Here is a 17,900-nt window from a genome sequence, read left to right as displayed (position 1 = left end):
GCATGCATTTATGCACTTGCTCTGAATCACATGGGGTTTTTTTGTATGCTTTTTGGTGCATTTCCCTCTAAAACACATAGGTTTGTGTGCATCCCCTCCCATACAAAAAATGCATGTGCATTTTTAGACCCATAACTGCACTACCAAATTCAAATAGTAAGTGCTTAATCTGATCAATTTCATGCTGAACATAAATCCAGAACTGGTGGATTACATTGGTTTGCTTGAAAATATACAGTGAATGAATTTCTGTGTTGTTGTTGTTGTTGTTGTTGTTGTTGTTGTTGTTGTTATATCCTGCCTTTTCCCCAGGCTGGGTCTCAAAACGACTTACAAATAAAAATACAAAACACGGATAAAATTGAAATGCTAAAAGTACTGGAAAAAAGATCATTAAAAAGTAATTTAATGCTACTAAAATTAAAACAATATAACGGCACAAATCTACTGAAAAAGATGAATAACAACAGCAGTAAAAACATAATAGCACTACTCCTTTCCTTAAAAACAGTCAGTTCCTAAAGGTCTGCTGGAACAAAAAGGTATTCACCTGCCAATGGAAGGACAACAAGGAAGGAGCTGGCTTGACTTCTCTAGGAAGGTAGTTCCAAAGTCTGGGAGCAGCCACTGAGAAGGCTCTCTCCCGTGACCCTACCAAACATGCCTGTGAGGGTGGAGAGACCAAGAGAAGAGTTTTCCCTGAAGATCACAGGGCCTAGGCAGGTTCATACGAGGGAATGCCATCTTTGCAAAGTCAGAGACATCCGGCATCTGAATATGAGTTCCTGGGAAACAGCTTCCATAAAGTGCTATTTCATTCATGTCCTGCTTGCGGACTTTCCAGAGCCATCTAGTTTGCCACCTTGGGGAAACAGGATGCTGATGGGCCTTTAGTCTGATGCTTGTATTGTTCTTATGACTCCAGTCCCAAAGCTACCCATTCAAGCAGCCAGTGAGAGCAAACACATGGAAAGATTGTAATGGGTTCCAAGTCAGTCTGCGGCATTGCCTGAGCATCAACCACTTCCTCCCTCCCTCCCTACCAGACTTATCTCCAGAGCCCCTCATACCATAGCTACTTAAGTACCATCACTGTCACGGACACACCTTTCCAGATAATCAATTCCAGTGATTCCCTCCATCCCAAAATAGTTCTTTCCCACAGCTGCCCCCAACAGGTGCTCCCTGAGATGACTACTGCCAAAACATGAGACAGGGGTTAGGGAGTTCGGCAGTGGCTTCCCATCTTCTCTGGGCCAGGTTCAATATTCTTGTACTAGTGTACAACTTAGTTCATGTTTCAACTTAGTTCATGTTTCACAGCACGGCTCAAGTTCATCAGTGAGATCGTATGAGTGGTTTCCCCATAGACCAAAAAGACAACTGTGCAGTGGGCCCCACTCTGTGGAGTTTTCTCCCACTAGGAATCAAGCAAGCACAGTCCCTGCCACATTTCAGAGGCTAAGTAAAAATGATTTTACTTCAGGAGGCCTTTGCACTATGGACTTCTGTTTAAACATTCACATATTGTATATTTTATTTTTTTCCATCAGCTGCTTTCAGTGGGCTATAAATTTCTTTAAATAACAAAGGAAGAAATCAGCCTTGCATCCGATCCCTAGCTAGTGCACTTGTTCAAATAAATAGCTTTACAATAGCTTTCTTTTCTGTCTCTCTCTCTGCAAAAGCAAGCACTTTCATTCTCGTGGTCAAATTAACAAAGAGCGTCATGCAAACTGCCTGTCCAGGACAAGTAGCAGAACATCCCAGTCAACAAGGGTTAGTTACAAGCCACCTAGCCTGGGCAGCTAAGGATACACGTGAGCTGACTATACCAGAAAACTAAAGCAAGATATGAGCAAAGTATCCCAGAGAATTAGGGTAAAACATGAACCATCCTAAGCAGCCAGAGTAAGACTGTTCAAGCTGAATGGGGTAACCGAATGAGTGCAATGATGTGCTGAGATAGGTGTGGATTGCTGAAGAGGGAGTAGTTAGTATACTGTAAAGCAAGTGAGCCTTGCTATGATGAGATTTATCTGAGTATAAGGCAGTCAGGATGCATATTGTAGGTAGTTCCTTTCCCCCATGAATAATAGCTTGCATAACAGTTCCAAACTTATGGTCTTGATAGGACGCTGCAAACTACAGATGCTCTATGGAAGTGTGAAGCAAGGGAGGGGACAAGTATTGTTTGAAAACCCAATTCATTTTGGATCAGGCCTTTGGGCTGTCTTATATTTCTGTTTTCACATTTTCGGGTGGGAGGGGGCTGGCAAAAAAGCCAACATCTGCCTCTTCCCACTCCAACGTAAGCTGTTTAAGTTAGAGGGTGGGGAGAGCTTCAGAAATGATGTCATCCTCCAGTGTCTGCGGTGAAACTGGGCAAAATAATATTATTATTATATTTAAAAAACCCAACTGCTGAGAAAGAAAGGAAGGAAGAATGAATGAAGGATCTTTTTGCTTCCAAACGGGCAAGGGATAATAAGCAGGGCTTGTGAGTCTTCCATGGGTTAGCTTTCAAGGAGTTTCCAGCACGGACACAATTGGCTCAGGAGAAAGGTATCTGTGTCTCCTGCAGCACTTCCAAGGAGCACTTCAAAACATCGTTACTTCACCATATTATTAGAAGCAATCAATGCAATTAATATTACATGTAGGCAATTTTGTAAATTCTGCATCGTCTGCCCTCCTTGAACGTTACCGTCAGCAGTTCCTTTATATACACGGACTGGTGCGGCTGGTCAACCAAACTATTGATGCTATTAATAATGAACGGCTAAATGGCCACCTTTGGGATTGGATCTTCCTTAGAACGCCCGCAGATCCTTAAAGGAACACCGCCGGTACATTTATCACCTTACGGCTATTGCTGTTGCAGGTAAGGTGGTGTTGCGATACCCTCCCCCTCCTCAAAAAAAAATAAATCTTTAACTAGCAACTGTATCCTTCTCCTTTCCAGAGCTTCAGAATCATCCCCTCCTTTCCCTGCCCCTAAGATGATCAGCCAATTAAAGTCCGGCACAAAAGTAATATAATCAGGAGATTCCCACAGATCCCAAGTGATAGATTGCTTGATGATCTCCTTCTCGGTGAAAGAATGTGAGGTTTTATAGCACTTACAATTACCTGAAGACTGCTTCGAATGCCACACTGCATAAGACCAACAAATAAATTTGTGCATGCATTTGAAGAGCGGGTTGTATATTGCTATTTTGCTCCACAGCAAAGGATGGGAGAAAAACATTTCTGTGCATATGTGACTTGGGTCTTTTACGTATGTCTCTCTCTCTATGTTTCATGCGTGTCTACATTCAGAGGGGGGGGGGAGAGAATGCCAGAATATACAGTCAATCCACAGATCGTCTGAAAACTGCAAAGCTTTTGGGCTTTAAACCTGCTGCTGACAAAAACCTCACACAAAGGTCCAGATACCCACAGCGCTGTAAAAACGGCCAGGCTAGCTTTGAAATTATCCTTTTCCCCGGACCCAGACACAGCACACAAGGAAACCAGACATGGATTAATTAGGTGTGACTGTATCATTAAATTAGGATAATGAACAAACAGCTACGTATCACATTCGACTTGGCATGTAAGGCTCTCCAGCAGCCTTCAAGTCACCTGCCACTTTCGCACAGAGCGAAGCCTGCAAAATCCGCTTCAGAAAGGAGCAAAATAGCTGCATATCCCTTAGCACCAGCGGGACGCACCTGTACCTGGAATACTACTAATGCTCATGTGAGGGGGGTGAAAGTTCTTAAATATTTTATGGGCCAATATGCATATTTTGCATATCTACATTTTTTAATATCTCTACAGGTGCCCATTATGGACACACAGTCATGTTTTTCTCTCATGTTTCTGGAGCTTCCATGCAAACTACCGGAATGAAAAGGAGTTCTCTTCCAGTTCTGCAAAAAGGAACGGATTTTGGATCATTATCCATTAATATAGGAGTGTTATTTCGAGTGTGACATCATGTTAAAAGATGACAACGTGCGTTGTCCGGTACCCAAGCAATCACAAATAATTGTAAAAAAAATAATGTAAAATCTATTTAGTTTTAAGAAGCCGGCTGTGTGCTCTTGAGCATGCAGGGATCAAAAACTAACTTCAACAGTATTAAATCCAGCTTAATTCGTGATTTAAGCTTGAAGTTTGCAAACTTATAAACATTTCATGGAAAGGATGAGAGACAACTGTCTAAACTTTAATGGATTTAAGCATTCATATGTGAATATGAACAATCCTATTCTCATTACGCCAATGTCCCAAATTTCAGTTCTAAACAGGGCAGACACCACATTTAGAACATTCACCGTAACATGTAGACAAATATTTCATCCCTTATGTGTGTGTTTCCCCCCCACTCAAAACTATGTCTGTATGTGGCACACGTTTGTAATTTAAGTGTATGTAGAGTCTGGATAGGTATTTTGTGGGTGACTTTGTTTTCCCATTGTTCCTGCAGTATAAGACACACAACCTACAGATTATTTCACGTGTTAAATGCTTGGGTAAAATCTGCAGGGATTTGCAGTGCCTCTTTTTCAGAGCCCAAGAAGAAGAAGAAAACTTTACCCAAAATTTCCTGCAGTTTCCTACCTGGGTGAATTTGATATATTTATGTAATTATCAATTTTTGATATATTCCCTAGTTTTTACTGTTAAACTGCAAGTTTGCCTATTGCACATGCCGCATAGTTGTATTTGCTGGGATTCTGTCTATGAAAAGTACCATATCTAAATGTGCAAAATCATGCATAGGTGCACCATATCTCCACTAACGAAGAGCAGTTCCTTATATGCATTTTAAATAGTATATATATATATGAAGTTAATCGGAACAACATTAGCCTGGCTAATAAACCTTTTGTAGATTTAGAGTTGAAACAAGTTGCTATAGACCCAGACAGGCAAGGGCATCCTGATGTTACATGAAGTTATGGCTCCAAATACCAACATTTGTCTTCGTTTGCCTTATTTTAGAAATGTATTTTCTGTGCTATTTCCTTTCCGATAATTTTGCTGGGAAATCTTTTGCAGAATTGCCTTTAACTGGCATCTACGATGTGGCAGCCTCACCACCCCACCCTCACCTAAGGCTCTGGTGGCTACCCTAGGAAATAGTTAAAGTTTAAGCAAAGGTTGTCCATGCTCAAGCAGAGAGGAAGGAATAAATGCACAACGATGAGGTAGATCGAAATTGGTACGCCTCATTGGCCAAGCTGTCGGATATTTCTAATGCATCTGAAGGCTTCGTTACTAAGAACCTGCTAAGTATCTTTAAAACCTTTGATCTGTAGTCAGTCTTAACGAAGGAGACAATTAATTAAAGGCGAGCAACTTGCAATAAAGTTGCATTGTGGTCAGTTTATATACACTGTCCAGAACTGGTTCACGGGAGTCATTGTCAATTAAAATCTTGCTGGAGTCCAGTTCATTATCATTTTGCCTCCTCCCTCACCTTGATCAATATATTTTGGTTGCTCCGTCTTGACAAACCTAACACAATGTCTATATCTATATGTCTCGCCATTCATTTTGCCAGCTGATTATGATTTATTTTTAGCCGCTACATACGGTTGGGCACTTTATTCAAGAGGCTTTGAGTTGTCATCCGTCTTTATTTTAAGGAGCTGCAATAATAAGACTTTCTCTCTCTCTCTCTCTCTCTCTCTCTCTCTCTCTCTCTCTTTCTCTCTCTCCCCACCCCAGAGAAGATGTCAGTTGTGTATAATGAATGCACAATAAAAAACCGCATTCGCCCGCAAGTTGCATCCCAGCAGTGGCACCAGATGACAAACACAAACAAATGTGAAGTCCAGAATGACACCCTTTCTTTAGCTCATGCCAGGCACTGCGGCAGCAAGCAAGCGGAACAGTGTTTGGGAGGAGGGGTCTAAGACTCCCCCTCCCCTTCGAACAGCATCCAATCATATTTTTGTATATTTGTATGGCTATGAAAGTTGGGTGGAAAAGGTCCCGGCTGAGCCAGACCAAAGCAACACCTTCCTCTTTTAACTTTCAGTCTAGCCAACGACACAAATCTAAAAGTAAGCTTTACCAGTTGCCGCAGAGTTACTACATACTTCTGTTGCAAGTGAAATTCAAGGTGGATTCATCTGGCCTGTCCAGGTGAAATATCTTGAGGCATTTAGAAGGGCACAAAAAGCATTTCAGGACAATGGTGTTCCAAGCATAAAACAGGTTCTTGGCCCTGGAAGATTCACAGCACCAGCATCTCTAAAAGGAGAAGTTTCTACAAATAAATTGTTGGGCCCTGTTAAAGTTTGACTTTGCTATTGTCAAACACTGCCCTGAATATGCCTAAAGATCTGTGACAACCAGAATAATAATGGCCACACAGGAATCCAAGAAACAATTCTGGTTCCCCTTAAAGAAGATTTCCAAAGAATCAGGAGCCTGATCCAAATAATTATAATAAGCGGCACTAACAGATGTTAGAGTAAACATCTGTTTGTAAAAAGGCATCTGGAAACCACAATTCAATGCACGTTCGTCTATGAGCAATGAAAGATCCAGACAGGCAGCTCAACTGATGCTTAATGGATTGAGGCCATCATGAATTGGGAATGGTCTTGGTTTGTGTGAGTTATTATGTCATACATATATAGCGGAATTTATTTGAGTTTGTGAGCAGCAATTTCTGGATGTGCTTGTGGCACCACAAGAGTGAAACCAATGGCCATAATGGAAACCTGGATCCCTCTCTTTGTGGCTGCACAACTTCCTCTGGTAGACTGAACCAAGGCTGAGATTCACTTCGCAACTCTAGGTCCATCACTATGAAGGCTGAACAAAGTGGTTTCTCTATCTGTGAAAATGAGCTCTTAAGCCAGAATCAACAAGTAGTAGGATGTGAAACATTTACCATGACCACATGAAGCAACTGTAAAATCTCAAATCTAAACTCTGGTACAATTCACAGATACCTCCAGTTTGTCTGGAGTCAATGACTGGAAGTGAATGTACTGGACACTGAGGTCCAGCGCCGAGGGCCTTCTGGCGGTTCCCTCGCTGTGAGAAGCCAAGTTACAAGGAACCAGGCGGAGGGCCTTATCGGTAGTAGCACCCGCCCTGTGGAACTCCCTCCCACCAGATGTCAAAGAGAAAAACAACTACCAGACTTTTAGAAGACATCTGAAGGCAGCCCTGTTTAGGGAAGCTTTTAATGTTTAATAGGCTATTGTATTTTGTTGGAAGCCGCCCAGAGTGGCTGGGGAAACCCAGCCAGATGGGCGGGGTACAAGTAAATTATTATTATTATTATTATTATTATTATTATTATTATTATTATATACCCATTCCCCAAGATTACCAAACTGTTGTTGGCTCTCAGCTGATAAATATGGGATTCTAGCTCAACTGCTTTGGAGTCATAAGCCTCTCTGCTTGGTGGGGCAAGCATAAGTATTCATGGAGCACATTCAATTTCTAAAAGCAAAAGACGTCACAGCCTTCCAAACTACCACTTCCAAACCAGCATTGGGAAACATGAGTGCAGCTTTCAATGAATAACAGGTCTGGGTTCCTGTTATTTCTTCCACAGACGTCAGGACTGCCCTTGTCTCAGTGTTATCCAGTTCTCAATGGACTACCAACTAATTCTTACCAACTTTTTGCCACAGTCAACAAAAGTATGGTAACTCCCCCACACCCTTTCCATGGAGACTACTTTGCTGCGTGTCAACAGCTTTCAGCAATGTTGAGTAAGTCACTGCAAACTTTCTTATACTTCGTATTCTCTGCATTATTCTTGTTACACTCCCCCCCCCCCTTGTAAACTCCTCAAAAGAGGAAACGATAGATTAAAAATCAATAATACAGAAAGGAAGTGTGATTAAAACAGCCCGAGACTTGTTATACTAAAATTAGCCCAGGAGCAAGTTAGATTAAAACAGAAAGACCCCCATCTTTCATCCTGGAGTCTAATAGGATTGTGCATTTACATATATCACTACAGAAAGTGTTTTGTAAAATCAGGACATAATCCTAAACTCCTAGATGATACCTCTCCTGAAGAATGGCCTCCCTGATTATCTTAAATGGGAAGATTTATATAGGAACAAGCCCTTCCTCAATATCCAAGTGCGAGGACACGAGAGGCCCAACATCTGCAGCCATTTGCTGCAGTGATTATGTCTCTAAAGTATTTATTTTCACAATCAGAATTGTCATCCCTTGTTACATTGGTCTGAATATGCCTTCTTTTCCTTTGTTCTCTTCAAGGTACAGGGAGGCAATTGTCCTGCTACCTGTCTCCTCTGACGTGCCCATGTTCTTCCGCCAATAAGAGGCATTGGAATGTGGGCTATTGTGGAATAACAAAAAATAATTTGCATTTCTCCACATCTCTGCGTCAGAAAATATGTTTATGGTATCCAAATAAAACACCTGAGAGAACATGCTTCAATTCATCTCCAAACTAGGAATAGCTGTCAACGTTTCCCCCTTTTTAAAGGAAATTCCCTTATTCCGAATAGGATTCCTCACAAGAAAAGGGAAAAGTTGCTATGGTGCCAATAGGTCTTAAGTGAGGGAGAAAATACGGGATAGCTGTTCATTAAAGTAGAAACTTTAAACACACACACACACAACACACACAGCATGCACCAGGATGCCTTTAATACTACTAGAGTGATTAATGCAAGGGTGGGTAAGAATACAACATTTATTTGGAAAACTGTCACAAATAGGTTTTACTTTTGGCAGGGTGAGGCAAGGAAGCTCTTCATTTGCCATTCTAAAAAACAAACAAACCCACATACTTCCACATTCATGGGTATTGAGATTGGAGAAGGAAAACGGATTATTATTTCTTTGTCATAAAACTAACCCACTGTGGTTTGTTGGTTTAACAGTTGGTTCTTTTTGGCTGCAGGTAGAATGCTACCCCCCTCCCACTTTGATGCTGTTTTGTGTGCGTATGTGTATTCCCTCTTTGAAACTCGATCTGGATTACAACCCAACTAAAGACTAAGCAGGTTGCTTTCAGTCACGCAAGCCTTATGTTTCAATTATGGAGGCATTTATTCAACACCTGTATTTAGCTGTGTCCCTTTCTGAGTACATTTTCATTTCCCCAAGTCTTTTTTTATCGCTCCGTACAGTGCATCTTAATTTAACAATCATTGCACTTCTAAATCTCACAGCTAACCTGAAAACTGATATTGCACTGAGGTTGAACAAAGCTTTAATTCACATCTGTCTCTCCCACTCTGGCTTCTCTCTAATAAAAGAGACTATTGTGAATTGGGTAATTTGTGGACTTATAAGACCAGGTGTTTTCGACTCCGAAAATGACCTATGTTTCTGAGAAGGGAAACAGACAACAGTTGAAATAAACTATTCTCCCCCATATTACCTCTTTTTAGCTATGTATATGTACTGAATGAAAAGGTTTGGCCTTTTATAGTGGGGGTGGGGGAGACACGCACCCCACCATCTTGGTGATGGATAGTAACAATTTTCCATGAGCTGCATTGCTCAGATGAGACTTGAAAGGACACCCTATCTTTCAGGGTAATGGAGTCCTCAATGCTTATGATCCTTCTCACAACTCTGCTTTTAAAAGCCCATTAAACCCTGTGCCTGTGTGTTTGTGTTTGCTAAATCTCACTACCAGATCTAGCCTGACTTCCTAAGGACCATCGAAAAAAGATGGTATATCCCAGTTAAAAACGCACTGCGGGCCTTGGTTACGAATCAAGCATGGATAGGAAGAAATACTATTGAAAACCACTTGGGATGGTCCTGTTTTGATTTCATTCATTTATAAATATTAGGCTTAAATGCCACTTAATTGGCCTTAAATTATTTCCAAAGATAACGCATTATAATATGTCTGTCCTGAGAGCACTAACCTTTATGCCTCTGAGTAACTCAGACCTAAAACAGATGCCTCTGCTAAGCGTGAATTGGGTGGGGGAGTTGTGAATGAATTTGTTGTCAGTGCGTCTGATTAGCTAACTCGCTTTGTATGTTTGTATATGTTGCAAAAATGGGTGGGATGGTTTGAGCTGCCAAGACGTCTGCCTGTCAATGATCTAGATAAACTGTGAACAAAATCCCTGCAGGGGCTAACTTCCTCAAGTACTTTCCTGCCCCCTCAAAAAAAACAAAAGGAAAAAGAGTACAGCGCTATACCGATCTAAGCCGAATCAGCAGTTGACACACAGATTATATTTTATCTGGAATTTGCATAGAACTACCAGATCTTAAATTTCATTTCACCTTCTTAGAACCTGAATGAGAAGGACAAATCTCTGGTGGGAGTTTTTCTGTGTATCTTTAAACTAGTTATGCCCATTTCTTTCTCTCTTACTGTGCTACTGACAATGGGACTTACTCCCCAGGAAGTGGACAGAGTCCCTTCTAATCTAGGAGCAAGCCCTGTTGAACTCAATTGGGCTTCCTTCTAAGAGGATCTGTTTGATTGCACGGCAAACTATCTATATGAGACCTTTTAGCCAAGGCACAACAAAACCCAACGGTGTGTGTGCGTTCTCACACAAACACAGCTACAACATTGCACTCTGAAGTAACTCGGTGGATTTCAGCACACTTACCTGCCCTGAATAAGTGACTGTAGTCTAATACGATGTTTAGAGGTTCGTGGCAGGCTTCATAAACAAAGCCACTTCTCTCAATCATTCCATAAGCTATTTCAGTGAGAGACATACCTGCCTAGGAAGGTCTGCAAATAAGTACCGCTAGAGGTATTTGTCCCTGCCTCACCTATGGAAAGCATTTTCTTCCCACTACAGGATGTGAATGAGCAGAGAATGGTATAGGAACCAGAGCAGACGAAGGAAGGAAAATGTATGAATTCTTATGGTTGCATTAGTTTCTGATTTAAATGCAGTCATGAAAAGAGGGAGGCAAGGGGAAATGGTAAGATAAATATGATCCTATTTCTCCAAGCCCTGTCATGCTTTTTGACTTTCCACTAATTAACCAGCAGTGACAAGCAATTCCTCCCCCCCCCCCCCCCAACACACACTAGGTAGCCAAAGGCACATTTTTATCAGGATTAGTGAGCAAATCTGTAACATCACAGAGGACTCTTCTCAGATGGGCTAAATCAGGCCAGGAGTTTCAGCCCTGGGTGCCTTTGGAAACCACAGTAAATCCTCCTGCCGTGCCATATGAATAATGAGAGGGATTGGGTTGGGTTGGCTGCTGTACGTTCCCCTCGCTGCTCTGAGAGATTAAAAAATGAACCTGGTTACTAAACAAGCTTGTACTTATGCAAATTGGCCTGAAGGGCTTATACCTTGACACTTGGACAGTCCTTACGATTCACCTTGAAATACAGTAAGATGCCGAGGAGTGAAAGTTAAGCATGCCTTGAGCAAGACTCTGCCCTAAAACTAAGCAAGCCAGGGAAGGCAAACGCTTAACGGGGAGAGTGGGGTGGAGATTCACTGAATGAAAGAGGCGCAAGTTTTCTGGATTCTAACAAAGCCCATTTAGCTAGTTTCTCTGACACATCCTATCCCTTGAGGTCTGGGTGGGTTACACGAAGCACACAATAAAATAGCTTAAAACTAAAATCATGCTAAATAAATGATTCAAGAAACCTCCTTCATCGTTAAAATGTTAACATCTGGCTTCCCAGACCTAGACAAAATAGGACAGGTATTATCTATTGGACTTTCATCTGTTCAGGACTCTTTGTCATAATTATAATATGTGTGTACATGTGTGCTCTCTTAAATGAAAATAAAGAGCCATGAGCCAAGCATTAAATAATAAAAAGATCCTTGAATTACACACACATCCTTCTCCTTCTTTTTTCCCTTTCAAGTAATCTCCTGATGTAGAATTTGTATTTACTTAGAAAAGCTTTATAAACTTTCCGTGCATTGATGGTAGTGGAGAACAACCACCACCCAAAAAACAACAACAGACATCGCCCAAAGGGGATGAAGCTACCCATCAAATCTACACCTCTCTTATTAAGCCTCAAGAACCCCACCTTCCAGAAAGCGTGAATGGATGGCAAAATAAGATTCTGGTTTGTAGTGACTGCAGAGGAGGGGGGGGGGTGGCTGTAGTGAAGGAAAGAAAGGCAGTTGTCAGTTGCCACCCCCAGAGTTTCTCCTGTGCAGCATACTCTCTCCCTTTCCCTTCCCCCACCCCTTTGCAACATCAACTCTTCCTCTTTTAAAAATAACTTTCTATTTGCATAACCATCCCCTAGCGGATTGGGGGCATGAGGGGGGATTCAAAACGTGCCATTAACTTTTTGAAGATTTACTGCTGGACACACACGGCTGGCTTAGCACGTTGGGAAGCATTTTTTTCTGGGATTTGAAGTGGGAAGGGAAATCTGGCGGCTAGATCCCTAGCCCAGCCCCATGCACTTCTTCCACATTTTGGTTCTCCCTTATTGAAGTATTCTACATTATTACTATCACTATTACTTTTATTACCTCTTCTGAACAGAGAAGTAGGAAGGCAAACCCATAAGAGAAAGGCAAACAGAGAAAACCCCGAGTAGAGCAAAGCAGTTCTTCCGCCGCCAGACTTTATCTACTTGCTTATGCCTAAACCAGTCCTTTAGGTCAATCGCATCCAACTTATTCACTTCAGTCCCACTTTTCAGGCAACGCGATCGATACACTGGCATGCCTTTCGCAAGCCCTCTCCTCACTCCCCACCCCCCCAAACAAACATACACTTCCTCCCCTTTTGTGGTCTTTAAACTACACACCGAAGCATTGCAGGGGAAACCCGAGTGGAAGAAAGGAGAAGGGAAACGCTAGTGGACTTCCACCCCAAACCCCCGCGAGTGAGGAAAACAAGAAGGAAGGTTTCAGCCGAAGAAGGGAGCAGACGGGTTCCACAGCACTGTTTTCCCCCTACTCCATCCCTCCCCTCAAAAAAGGAAACTCTGATCACCGTCATTAAAAAGTTCCTGAGCTCCCCTCTCCGCTGCTGACCCAATGAAGTATACCCCCACACCCCCGTCTCCAGAAGTGGATGCCTGAACAGCCCACACATGCTTCGCTCCGGATGCATCGCTAAAAACCTCTTCTCCCCTCTCAGTAATTCTCCTCTCTTTATCTAGCTGGCTAAGTATACAGAGACACACAACATTGCCGATTTCTTTCTTCTTTGGGATTCCACGGTGAGGACTTCTTAGCAAAAGAGCAGAAAATCCTAACACCCGTTCCTTCGCTCTCTTCCTCCCCCCCCCCCCGCCCTATTAATTTCCCCTCTCTTCTAGGGTCCGCCGTTGTCTGGTCTGGGACCGGCTGCAAAATAACCATCACCTCCCTTTCTCCGCTTCCTTCCCGTCCACCCACCTACCCAACGCCTCTGTGCTTGGGCAGAGTCCGCGCAACCCAAATAGCAGCAGCCCGTTTCAGCACCACGAGCCGCTGGACAGCTCCGTCCATCGTTTCCCATACACCCTTATGGAGAGTTGCGGTCCCTCCCTTCGTTTCCCTGGTGGGCTCTTGCTAGCTACATTTGTGTTTAAACTTCCCCCACCCTGGAGATCAGTCGGATCTATAAGAGATCAGCCTTCCACCACCCCCCACCTCCTCTCTTTATGGGCTTCCAACCTAGCAGGATCTGCCCCCCACCAGCACCACCTCCTTCCCCGGACTCTCCCCTCCTCCAAGCCCCTGCGAATAAGGGCGAAAGTTAAGAAGCGGACCTCACCTTTGTGCATGCCAGTAAACCTGTCCTTCAGCACCGTCAGTTCATAGATCTTTCCGAACTCTTCAAAGAGAGGTTTCAGGTCCTTCTCGTCCAGGTTGCGAGGGATTTGCCCAATAAAGAGCTTGATGGCATCGTGGTCCTTCATGGGAATGGTGGATGTGTTCCCTGGACTGTGATTTAATCCGTTCATGTGCCCGTTGGTGTTGGGGTTAGTGTGGTTGCTACTGAGGCTGGGATTGTCTGCTTGTCCGTTTGCTAACGTGGCCATCTTTATATACATAGAGAAAAATCTTCTTTTCCTTTTTTTCCCACCCCCCCTCGCTTCCTCTGTTCCTCTCTCCCGCTCCCTCTTTCTCTCTCTCACACACACTCCCTCTCTCTCTCGCACACATACACACTCTCACACAGGAACACACACACACACGCACACTCTCTCACACACATTCACTCCACCCTCTCTCTCTCTCTCTCTCTCTCTCTCTCTCTCTCTCTCTCTCTCTCCGCTCTCGCTCTCGCTCTCTAGGTCTGAACTGATTTTTTTTAATACATTGAACAGCCAGGATCTCTGTCCTTTCCGTTTAAACAGGCTGGATCGGTTCAAAATGCCAGTGAGGCTGGGGGGTAGGGGGCGGGAGGGAGGGGGAGAGGCGCGCGCGGGGGTGGGGAGGGATGGAGACCGGGGGGGAGGCGGGTGGGGGCTGGAGGGGCACTTTCTTTCGCTTTGGTTCCACCGAACCCCCTCGCCCCTCCTCCCACTTCACCCCCACCCCACCCCCACCCCCGTCTGCCTGCCCAGTGGTAGATTCCAGTCCTTGCCTTGGCTATAAATAGCGTCAGGCGCATGGTTCTTTGAGAGAGAGAGAGAAAGAGTCAATGTCTATTGTGGTAACCGAGCAAACGGGGAGCGGTTGCATTTTGCAGAAGCCAAGCGATTTTTCGTAATTTTTTTTCCTTAATATTTTTTTATGGGGGGTAGGGCCGCTCCCCCTTCTTCTTGCATTTCTTATTTTATTTTTTATTTTTTAGAAAAATATATTATCCTTATTCTTATTTTCCAGCTTCTGCAAACCCAACCATCTCGACTTTTCCTTCCAGTAATGGCTAGGAAAAAAGAAAGCCTTTTGTTTGAGAAGGAAAAGCAGAGAGAGAGAGAAAGAAAACAAAATAGCCCAAATAAAACGAGGTTGTGCTGGCGAATTTTTTTTTGTTTTTTAAAACTATTTAAATCTCTCTCTCTAATTTTTATTTTTTATTTTTTAGTATCCTCTCTCTCCTAAAACATTGCTAATAAAAGAACTACAGATATGAAGGCAACCTGGACATCAGAGGTCTTTTCTTGTTGTGGTGGTGATATGATAGTGAAAGTGGTGATTGTTATTATCCGTGTCTTAGCTATCTCCATTTGTGTCTGTGTTTCCAATTCTGTCTGGGCTGTTAATTATTTTTCCTTCAAATTAGCTTGGCATTTTTTTCCTCGGCTATAAGAGGGTGATTTGAGGGAGGGGGGGAACGAGGCTGTATTACAGCGGGGCTCCTTTCCTTATAAAAGGTAAAAATTCTACCCTGAACCGTCTCGGTGCAGTTTCTTGGGGTTTTTTTATTTTGCTCATTGATAGGCGAGTAAACATTTTCGCTCCGCTCTCGCAGTAGGCACCAGGTTTCTTAAATGTTTATAGGAACAATGCATTATACTTAATTAAGTCACACTGTAATAAAAGAAGTAGGATCTCCCCCCCCCCCTCCCGCTCCAACCCACCGTCCTCCTTCCTCACTGTTGTTATTTTGGGGGGGGGGGCGGGGAGGGAGAAGCAGGCATCGGATTAAAAAAAAATACAACATGTAGCTCAAAGCAATTTTTCTTAGCTTTAAATGAAATCTCGCAGAAACATCTGGTGGCATAAGCTTCTACTAGAGGCAGGGAAAATACGAGTGTGCTGAGAAAGGAGAGCTTTTGCAGCCTGCAAGTTACTCTGTTTAGACAGAGAGAGAGAGAGAGAGAGAGATCTATATATAAATGTTGATTAGTTGTTTTGTTCTAGATTATATATATATATATATATATATGCACACACAATATTTTCAAGTGGATTATCTTCTCGTTCATAAACGAGCTGCAGAAAGCATCCACTTTCCTAAACAAATTTATGAACATTGGCAGGGGGTTTATCTGAATTCATTAAATGCATTTCGGATATTGATTTAAGGTACCTGCCTGCAGCTTTTGAGGTAGGGAGGGATTCTTTTCTTTTCTTTTACTTTTTCTTTTTTTAAAAATAAATGGTTCAAGTGACAATTTCCAGACAGGTCGCTGTCTCAGTATCTTGCAACAAAAACGACGAGAAAGAGTCTTGGGACACCTTAAAAGCTCGCAGATTTATTGTGGCACCAGCTTCTGTGGGCTACAGTCCACTTCATCAGAGGCATGAAGCGTTAGCATGAGTTACAGGTATACATGTGTGTGTGTGTGTGTGTGTGTGTGCACATGGTTTGGGGGGGATGGTTAATTAAAGTGATGCATCCATTAGGAGAGAGAGACAAGGTCTTGCTTTTAAATCATATTTAAATCAACTCTCATTTTTCCAGCCGTATGTTTCATAAGAATATAATCTCGGTTCCTTGTACACCAGTGTACATTATATCAATGAGGAGGGGGGGGGGCAGTTGATGAGAAGGACTAGGAGTGCATTACTTTAAACAGAAGGGGCAGTATTGTGGAAGGCTAAGGCTGATAGTCCTTTTGCACACTTACGTGGGAGCAAGCCTCACAGACCCCCATGGGACTCACAAGTAAACTTGCTTAGGCGATGGTGTGTTGATGAAATGTTTGTTTTCAAATGTCCTATTGATATATGCACGTTCCTTTAATATGCTTGCCTTTAAAAAGAAAACAAAGTCATGGAGAGGTCTATGATGCCTTAAATTGTCCTGGACTGAAAACCATACCTAACTGGGGTGTGATGAGGCAGAGGAAGAGTTCAGCTTGATCTTATAGTGACATTTGGGCTGAAAGTTTGCAGGCACATGGGCCTCGCAGAGAGAAAAGACCCTAGCACCCTTGTCAATTTTGTGGATAGCAAGCAGGGCATGAAAATACAACTTTCCATGAATCTGGCAGGTATCTGTAAGGGAGCCCTGGGGTTTAATGGCCAATTTGCTTACAGCACAAACACACAGTTTCTATAGGGACCCAACCTTTCATGACCCAGGTTGCATTTTTGAGCATACATGTGGAGATTCTGTGCACATACTGGTTTCTGTGCAGTGCTTAAATTGGTTTTGCTCGGGAATACTTAGCAGCTACTCCCAGGTTATGCTAGGGGTAGGCTGCAGTTCCTTTGGGTAGATTATGACTTACCTTTGGTAAATTGTGGACACTAGTTTAAGGTGTGCATGAAAGCTCTCAAGAACTATCTATGCAGCAAAGCAGCCACAGTATATAAAAAAAGTTTTTGTTAACTCAGATATAAATAACAGACTTTAGAAGGGAAGTAAACCAGGCAAGAGTCATTAGTTCCCTTTTCTTTTTAACCGGATATGGGGGGTATCTCTGTATATTTCGCAAATGGCTTGTGCATTGTGTGTCCGTACATATCTCTGTGTCTATTATTTCCAGTGTGCAAGTGCCTTTTTGGAAGGTGATTTGTAATAATGCAAGGCAGTGACATAAAGTGTCTAGTGACCAGTAATTGCAGAAAATTGAAAAGGTTACAAATTCTCAGAGTGCCCACATGACCAACTTGGGGGATGTTCATTCATTCTGGGGTAATTTGGTCATCTGCTATATCCTGCTAAACGATAATGGGACTTATTTATTTTTTTACTACACAACAGGTGTAGCAATCACATTCCACACAGAGATTTTCCACTTTTACTGTTTGGTCATTTTGTTGTTGTTGTTCTCGCCTGCATCAATCTGCGTTTGATCCTAGGCACTTAAATTAGGAAGGGGGAGAATATGTGTTCATTTTGCTGGCTGAAATAAAGAGGATAACTTTGTTTTCCGTGGTGCAAAGAAAATATATGCGGAACAGGAAAGGGAGACCTTTGGAATGAATGATCTTAAACTCAGGAGAACAAACAACTGGTGAAACTAGAAGCTAGCCATTGGCCGGTAAAATGAACGAATGCTAAACACTTTTTCCCCCCAAGGTCTCCATCTCCTGTATATGTGCTCAAGGCACCTGCTATTCTAGCTG

The 17,900-nt window shown here is 42.8% G+C and overlaps 1 protein-coding gene across 14 annotated transcripts in view; it reads right to left on the bottom strand.

The window, feature by feature from the left end:
- CELF4 (CUGBP Elav-like family member 4) overlaps positions 1-14,306 on the bottom strand; it is a 799,988-nt gene extending 785,682 nt beyond the window's left edge. For 3 of the 14 annotated variants that reach the window (XM_083402968.1, XM_083402973.1, XM_083402969.1), the window contains exon 1: positions 13,705-14,074. In XM_083402968.1, the coding sequence (XP_083259094.1) occupies positions 13,705-13,984 (280 nt within the window). In that variant the 5' untranslated portion in view covers positions 13,985-14,074. Of the gene's footprint in view, positions 1-13,704 lie in introns of all 14 variants that reach the window. The other 11 variants (XR_014502794.1, XM_083402966.1, XM_083402978.1 and 8 more) reach the window with 7 other exon arrangements.
- Between the last annotated feature and the right edge of the window lie 3,594 nt (positions 14,307-17,900).

The sequence above is a fragment of the Podarcis tiliguerta genome (assembly GCF_965153285.1).
Source record: "Podarcis tiliguerta genome assembly, chromosome: 11".
Lineage (NCBI taxonomy): Eukaryota > Metazoa > Chordata > Lepidosauria > Squamata > Lacertidae > Podarcis > Podarcis tiliguerta.
The sequence above is the reverse complement of the archived record's forward strand: the minus strand, read 5'-3'. Positions and strand labels throughout refer to the sequence as shown.